The 7,741-nt window shown below is 44.5% G+C and overlaps 1 protein-coding gene across 1 annotated transcript; it reads right to left on the reverse strand.

Moving 5' to 3' along the window:
* Window positions 1-295: 295 nt before the first annotated feature.
* On the reverse strand, window positions 296-7,525 carry LOC108794724 (zona pellucida sperm-binding protein 3-like). The gene is made up of 8 exons (XM_018565814.1): window positions 7,049-7,525; window positions 4,268-4,380; window positions 3,788-3,891; window positions 3,534-3,711; window positions 3,344-3,464; window positions 3,171-3,262; window positions 1,486-1,570; window positions 296-346 (listed from the first exon to the last, which is right to left on the reverse strand). The coding sequence occupies exons 1-8, from the start codon at window positions 7,523-7,525 to the stop codon at window positions 296-298; spliced, it is 1,221 nt and encodes a 406-aa protein (XP_018421316.1).
* Between the last annotated feature and the right edge of the window lie 216 nt (window positions 7,526-7,741).

Here is a 7,741-nt window from a genome sequence, read left to right on the forward strand (position 1 = left end):
AGTCTCAAGCATTGTGTACACCAGCCATCATATGTGGCCCTTTGGAAATGTCAGGGTCCACCTTAATTCAGCAAGCCATCCACTAGTGCACCATAAACATTTACGCCAACAAATGACCAGAATTAATATCACATTTTATTGAGAATCTGTTCAGCAGACATTTTCCAATCCAAGTTACACCAGCAGCAACAATCAGACTGGCAGAAGACACCAACAGTTCTGAGGCTCAAGACTCAATTTCCCTTGGAAATGTGACCGAGTCCTGTTCTGGGGGCTAGGTGATCCACTGCTTCAGTCACCAGTAGTGGACCAAGAACAGCCTGGCCATGTTCCTCTGAATGATGATCTACAGAAAGAAAAGTTGATTCAAGTTAAAGTTCTAAACTTTGATGCAAGTCAAAAGATTCATAGATTCTTCTTAGACCAACACTGAACCATGAAGCAATTGGGGAATAATTCAAGGTTGGTTGCACCCCCTTGGGTGTTAAGCTTCTGGGTCTCACACTATTCAGTTCCCAGACAGATTAAAGGATTTTGGGGGTGTCAATTTGTTAAGCCTGTATAAACTGCTAGATTCACAAACTATCGATGACCAACATTTAAGAAATCTGCTTTAATGCCTTGCACACGGGCTTCAAGCAAGAGTATTTTAAGCCAGCACCTGAAAAACAAGGTCTCATTTGTCCTGCTGCTCACTCTTCACAAAGCAACACTTCAGCTGTCAGATGCTTTATTCCCCACTGCATGTGGTAGTTCCTCCCAACAGCACCTTGTCACTACAGGACAGTAGTGATGCAAAGAGTCAGTGGAAGGAACCAAGTGTCTGAAATTTCTGAAAGCATTGCAATGCAAACCTCCGAGCACTCATCTTAAACAGGGCAAAAGGTTGAAGGAACCTATAAAAAGCAGCCTTCAGCTCTGATTTGCAGAGGTTTGGCAGATAAAAAAAAAAAAAAAAATGGGATTTAAAAAAAAAAAAAAAAAAAAAAAAAAAAAGGCACCCAATATAGCTGTTCACACATTAAGATCAGTGTTTAACCTTCCCAAGTGGAGATGACGGTTGATTTTAAAGGTTTCAGTGAAGCCTAATTAAATCTTTGCATAATCCTGCTTACAAAATGCTTTTATACAAGCCAAGGCCCATAAGCTCCAACTTTGTCAAGCTATAAATGTACCCATGATTTGGAGAAGGAGAGCAAAGAGAAGGTACTTTCCTTTCCCAGCCATGAAGGTTAAGGGCATTTGACAAATGTGGAGCCACGCCAGTTTTGTAAGGTTGGGTCGTGAAAGTTTAGTATCATACCAATGTTCTCAACAACTTAACACCAAGGTGCCCTCAGATTACCATCTGATCAGTCAGTATTTCAGCCAGAGGGAAAGAAACCAGTGAACCTTCAACCTGCAAAAGAGTCCTGGAGGTGTTCTCTGAAGCTGAAGTTTGAATATCTTACCAACATGTCTCTTCCAAAAGCTTCTGGGTCTTACAAAAGGTCCCCGACGTTTGAGTCGTTCGCAGATGTAATCGAAGCAGCACTGACAGATGTTACTTGAGCCTTCCACTGGGGACCAGCTGCAAAGGGGGGAGAAAAAAAAAAAAAAAAAAAACTAATTTAGTACCTGAAAGGAAGCTAAAGATATAGGACGACTGACCTGGCACAATCCATGTGCAGAAGTTTTGATGCAGCTTCAGCCCCATATTGAACAAGCTGTACCCAGAGAGTAAATTTTTAGGCATATGCAGGAGAGGGGCACAGCAATCTCTTAGGGTTCTCTTATGTGGATGTACTCATTACCTCAACTTCTATAACGATTCGGTAGCTTCAGACAATTTTGGCTGATCAAATATTTGAATGCCAACAAGCCTATTGCCATCTCATACATATAGGCACTTTCAAGTGCCAGAAAAACCATTGTAAACTGGCCAACTAAATTAAGACTCATACTAGAGATCAGTTTGGGGTTTTTCTGCCAACTCAACTGGTTTGGCCACAATCTACCTTTCCTTCACCTGAGCAAGTGTGATACTCTCAATATGCTTCTATCAGCAGGCTCACATGTATTCATTTCACCAATATATGCCGCCCAAGACTAGACAGCACTTGGATATGCAAGTTTTGACTGACAGCTACACAAGCCCTTATTTCCATCTCTAACCTCCCTACTGACATAAAAGCAGTGACATGTGATTAAGCTGACCTCTGCACATAGATGTAGGATCATGTACTGTCCTCAGATTTGCAGCATTTCTGCAGCTGTTGGCAAAGGTAAGGGTTGCTTTAGCAGCACATATGGCAAATTTTTTAAAGCCATAAGAGACAGAATTTGGGGCACTACAACTGATAGAACCACCATATTTGATGTCCTCTAAAGCTCAAGCTGCCTGTCCACCCCTGTGCAGGAGAAAGAAAAAGGGTAGTAGGTGCAATCAGGTAAAAGTCATGTAGAAGAGTCCATCCTTTCCTTTGAGAGGTTTAACCAAGAGTAGAATACATGTTATGGTAGTTGATGACCAAATGCCATGGAGGCCAGAATTCAGTTGTTGTCAGGTTCCTATGGGCTGCTGTACACTGCAAGTCAAAGAGCCCTCTGGTTCTGGGTTTATTCATTAACTAGCCCTGTGAGCAAGAGCACCACAACAACAATCGTGGATAGACCTGGTTGCTGTAATGGCTAGTACATTTTCCAGTTTATTATTGAAGCCTGCGAAAAGATTTGATGCAATTCACACAATTTAGGCATATTCTTCCTCATATCTTAGCTTAGGACATAGGCGGGCTCCAACACATGGGTCTGAAATAAAGCTTGGTGTGAGGCTCAAGTCAACCATTGCCACAGTGCAGTTATGCATGAGCATCCGTCTGACCAGATACTTCCAGCTGGTCAACCTTGACCAATATGCCAAAGAGCTAGAAGAGATTTATAGCCATTACTTGGGTGCCATTTTGAATGCAGTCACCATCAAGGGGACAGCAGTGTAAGCAGACAACTTGCAGGAGTCATATCCCTTCCCCACAGAATCCAGATCTAGATGTTTTGACTGGAATTTGCCATCAATTCATTTTTGCACCAAGAAGTTGGAGGTATAAAACGCTTCAGTCGGATCTTGGGGCTGCAAAATTCAGCTTGAAAATTGCATGCAAGGTAATAGCGTTACACGCAGAAAGTCTCACCTGCCAAGTTGTCTGTTGAAAGAGCAAGCTTTGTTCATGGCATCAGGGACTTGGGAGGCTGGGACTGCTCTCAAATTGCAAGTAATATAGATCTGGAGGGGGCAAAAAAAAAAAAAGTGTAATAGCTCTTATAGAACCACCTGTACCAATACAGCAGAAAGCAGAAGCCTCACCACAGACACGTCTACATCCTTGAAGCGGAAAGCTTCAAGGGTGAACTGCAACTTGTCTTGCTGGATCCTCGGAGACCTGAAGGCTGAAGATGTGGCATCGGTCATTGCATCCATGAAGCACCTATAAAACATGGCTGAGTTATAGTTTGAAGATGGGAGCCTCACAGATGCCCACATTCACTGAACATACCCATTAGCTGCAATTATGTCATAGTTAGGAGAGGAGTTGGGATCAGGAGATGTCGTGGCCACACAAGAGTCAACAAACACGATTAGACTCATGTGGTTCTCCGTGTTCACAGAGGCCTCAATGTTTAAGCTTTGTCCCAGCTGGAAGACAGAAGAACTCCTGGGGCCACTCCAGTCCTCTGTAAACACAGCATAAGAGGATTAGAAGTCTATTCAGAGATCGTCCACCATCCTATGGAGATGGTCTCTACTTACCAGCCATCAGGGTCAAGGAAAACAACAACTTTTCTTGAGTGGATACCGTGGTGCTGAATGGAGCCCAGGTTGGCTTGATGGTCTTGCTGCTCACATTGCCATGTCTGCAAAATGCCAAAACTCATGAGACCAAATATGGTTTAGACACCTCAAAAACTAGGAGTGCACAGATGTTTGAAGGGTATTCTAACTTTATTTAACTTTGAATTAGTTCGGAGATTAAGTTAAACAAAAAAACTCCACCCCAAACATGTCAATGACCTGGATGGTAAGAAACAATCTAAACTGAGGGACAAGGAGGGGTGGGAAGGAGTTTAAAACCTGTGTTTTTTTATGTAGATAGAAAAGCCACTCTCTCAAGTTGCTGTCCTGGAAGATGATTGCAGAGTTCTTTGCAACTAGGATCACTATTAAAAGGTCATGTTCAAAGAGGTCTCTCAGATTCCTTTAATATATTACCGGATTCTCAGATGGACTTACCTTGGATAAATACAGTGGATAGGAACCGCAGCGGGGTTAGAACGAATGATGACCCCATTAGCCAATGGGCTGTAGGTCAGGACACTGGAGTAGATCAAATAGTCTGAGGTCACCTGCAGGGCAAAAGTTAAAATTCTCTTCAAAATTATGTCCAAGTCATCATTGAGATCCCTAGTTTTGAGCCTTTTACAGGATGTGTAAACCATGAAATAGAGAATTTATATAGTGTCATCAGTTTGCACAGCGCTTTACAATACAAGACAGACATTACATACAATTCAAGACATGACAAGATGGTAGAGAACCCTGCCCATGACAGCTTACAATCTAGTTTGTGTTATACATCTTTTTGGGAAAAGGGGGGAATTTGTGGAATACGAGCTTAACTGGAGCCGGTCACCCAACACTGCAGACTGAGGGTAAAGTGAGAGCCACTAAAGACGCCGTACTAACATACCCCCATCAGATAAAACGTTTGGGGCCGTCTTGTTACAGCCGAAAGATTGGGGTGAGTAGGCACTCTGAAAGGGGGATGTGTTGGTAACAATACAAACCCCAGGAAAGTATTCTGAATAACCGAACACTGGGAGGCTCAACCATCTGTTTTCAAGTGGAGCCTATTGCCACAGAGACTTTGTTCACACGTGTTTCATTGCACAATGATATAATTGAGCACTAATATATTGAATTGCAATCCCACAGTAATAAGGTGAAGGGTAGAATTCATACACGTTTCTTATTGTAGTGAGGATGTCACAAAGGAGTGGCACTTTATATAACAAGTCACGGTTTATTGAAATCATTTTAACTCTGTAGAGCCTTGGTTCTCAACTGGTGTGTCGTGACCCAAATGTGGGTCGCGACCCTGTTTTCAGTGGGTCACCGCGTGCCTTCCACTTTTCTATGCGAGAGGCTCCTCAGCCTCCCCCTAGCGCAGCACTATCAATTCTTGCGCTGAGCAGCCATTCAGAATATGCTGCCTGGCGCCAAGTGTCAGCTTGAGGTTGGGTGGGCTGGAGCTATGGAGCTTCATCCATTATGTGCATTGCTTAGATCTCCCTCACGTGACCTGTAGAGATGCCTGGACCAGAGTGACGTCACATTCTGGCTCCCGGCACCTCTACAGGGCGCACAAGGGAGTTGTACAAGCAATGCATGTATGGAGCTCTGTCACTGCAGCCCAGCACTGGACCCCAAGCTGAGGATCACCTGCACCGGAACGCACGGTACCACAATGGCGTGCGTTCCATTGCAGTGCGACTTGGGTCGCCACTTAATGTTAAAGGACAAATGTGGGTCCTGAGGTTACATATGTTGAGAACCATTGCTGTAGAGGATTGACAGATGTGTTTTATTTTTTGTTTCACTTATCACATGCTATTTAGTATCTATTTCACCACAGCGAGTCAACAGTTAACACTTTGAAATATAAATTGTCTATTCCATCACAGTGATACAGTCACTAGTTAACACACTTGTACTTATATTATTGATTGAGTTAGCGCTGTACATTTAGTTGAAACAAGCATTTGATATAGTTACATGCAAATGCCTTGAAGTCCCCTCCAAACAGACGTTCAGTTGCGGTATTGCCACATGCAGATCATCATGCGGCATTTCACACTTTAAAGGTCTCCCATTCAAGTGAATTGGGATGCCAAAGCAGAGTAATGGGAACCAAGACCGGACCTACGCTTTAACTTGCAGTAGATTACAATGCATGATGTGGGTTCTGGTGTGCTGCATTGTGGGTTCACCAGCACCTGCTGTACTATGCGTCAGGGTGCCATCTTAAGCAGATGCCATGCATACAATATGGTAACGCATGAAAAAACAGTGTTTGTACAAAGTGTGAAGCTTTAAAGAGACCCTGTCAGCAGACAGTCATGGCAACAATTTTTCCAACAAGATTAGATGTTGACCTGTAAAAGCCTGCACTGTGTAGAGACACAAAACCCCTGAGACTGCTCCCATCATGGCGATGTCCACAGTCCCAGACCCGTCACTCAATTGACACTTTTCTTCCCCGAGTGCTACATAAAATTATGCAGCATGTGAGGCGGTGGTATGAAGGAGCTGGGGCAGCACAGAGTAATTAGACACTCCCGGGGAGGGCAAAGAGAGGACTATGCTAAGGAATTGACTCTTCCAGTATGTGGGCTGATTTTACCTGCAAGTTCAGAGGCACAGTGTAAGAAGGGGTGGGGGAGGGGGGGGGAGCAGTGCAGAAAACATTGCATTCAAGTATTTGATCATGAGCCCCCTTTACACCACTCCTATACATCTTTAGGCAGCAGATTGGAGTTAAACAAAAACAAAAACCACTTTGAGAGGTTATGCACTTCGAGTCATTTAGTCTTTTCTAAATCTGTAGCTTTCAGGAAAAAAAAAAATTATACTCTATGGCAGGATCTATAATATATATCTCCATAGAGGTCCTTGTTCAGACACTTCCTGTTATAGGGGGTGACAATGCTCCGTTGCTACTCCCAATTATTCTCCTGTCTCGTCACCTTGCCAACAAGTGGTCAGCTCAGCACACAGGGATAACCTACTGTTGTCACCATCAAAAAAAACCCACTCTAAAGAAATGCCATGCAGACAGCACCAGAGGTCATGCAGACCAGAAGCAGCTGCAAAGGGGCTGCATGAGATCAGCAGAAACTGAGATGTAGCAGAGATTGGAGATAGGTGAAGAGTATGTTATGTTAGTTTGTGATAGTGCTCCAGCATAAATGGGAAAAGGACACCCATGTAGACCTGGCAGCCTACTGCACTCACCTGTAAAGTTCTGCCGCACTCCTGGAGGTCATTGAGGAAGATGATGGTGGTGGTGTCATTACTCTGCAGGCTGGGTTTACAGGACTGGGATCCCAGGCTCAGTTCCGCTGGTTGTACCAGGATACCATTTCCATAGAAGTCCCTGCTGACTCTCACCACTATGCTGTTCTCTGTACACTGAATGCTGATGGGGGAGCTCAGAGGCTGTTGCTGTGGCATCTGTCTGGGAAGCCCCCCACTATACCAGTTGTTGGGCCCTCTTCTGTGCTGGGCACTACCTCTGAGAGAGCCAAGTCCTACCAGCGGGCGAGAACTAATAGCTCTGCTAGCCCCTCTAAAAGAGCCCTGAGCAGGCACGGGCATCTGGTAATGCCTCCACCAATCAGCCTGGCGCTGCTGTCTCACCAGAGAGCTACCAAACACTGGCCCACAAACCAGCGGCAGGAGCAACAAACAAATCTTCACCGCTAGACCCATCCTGACCACAAAGAGTATGGTGCATGGAGTGAATGGGAGGGAACTGCCCTTTATACCCCTCCCACCAAACACAACACTGCCCCAGCTGGGGCAAATTATGAATCCAACCGGACTGCCTCCCTGCAAAACTTCTGAAAATGTTTGTGTTTCCTGGAGCTTTCCCAATGTCAGCACATGTATGTCAGCACACCTATCCCATGTCAGCACATGTATGTC

The sequence above is a fragment of the Nanorana parkeri genome, unplaced genomic scaffold (genome assembly GCF_000935625.1).
Source record: "Nanorana parkeri isolate BGI_ZX_2015 unplaced genomic scaffold, ASM93562v1 scaffold890, whole genome shotgun sequence".
Taxonomy (NCBI): Eukaryota; Metazoa; Chordata; class Amphibia; order Anura; family Dicroglossidae; genus Nanorana; species Nanorana parkeri.

What these genes read in the sequence shown, in the direction of transcription:
- LOC108794724 (XM_018565814.1), bottom strand. Translation starts at nt 7,525, where the DNA reads ATGGGTCTAGCGGTGAAGATTTGTTTGTTGCTCCTGCCGCTGGTTTGT. An exon ending in TTCAACAGACAACTTGGCAG is followed by an intron (nt 1,571 to 3,170) that starts GTGAGACTTTCT and finishes CCCCCTTTGCAG; the next exon opens with CTGGTCCCCAGTGGAAGGCT. An exon ending in TCAAACGTCGGGGACCTTTT is followed by an intron (nt 347 to 1,485) that starts GTAAGACCCAGA and finishes TTCTTTCTGTAG; the next exon opens with ATCATCATTCAGAGGAACAT.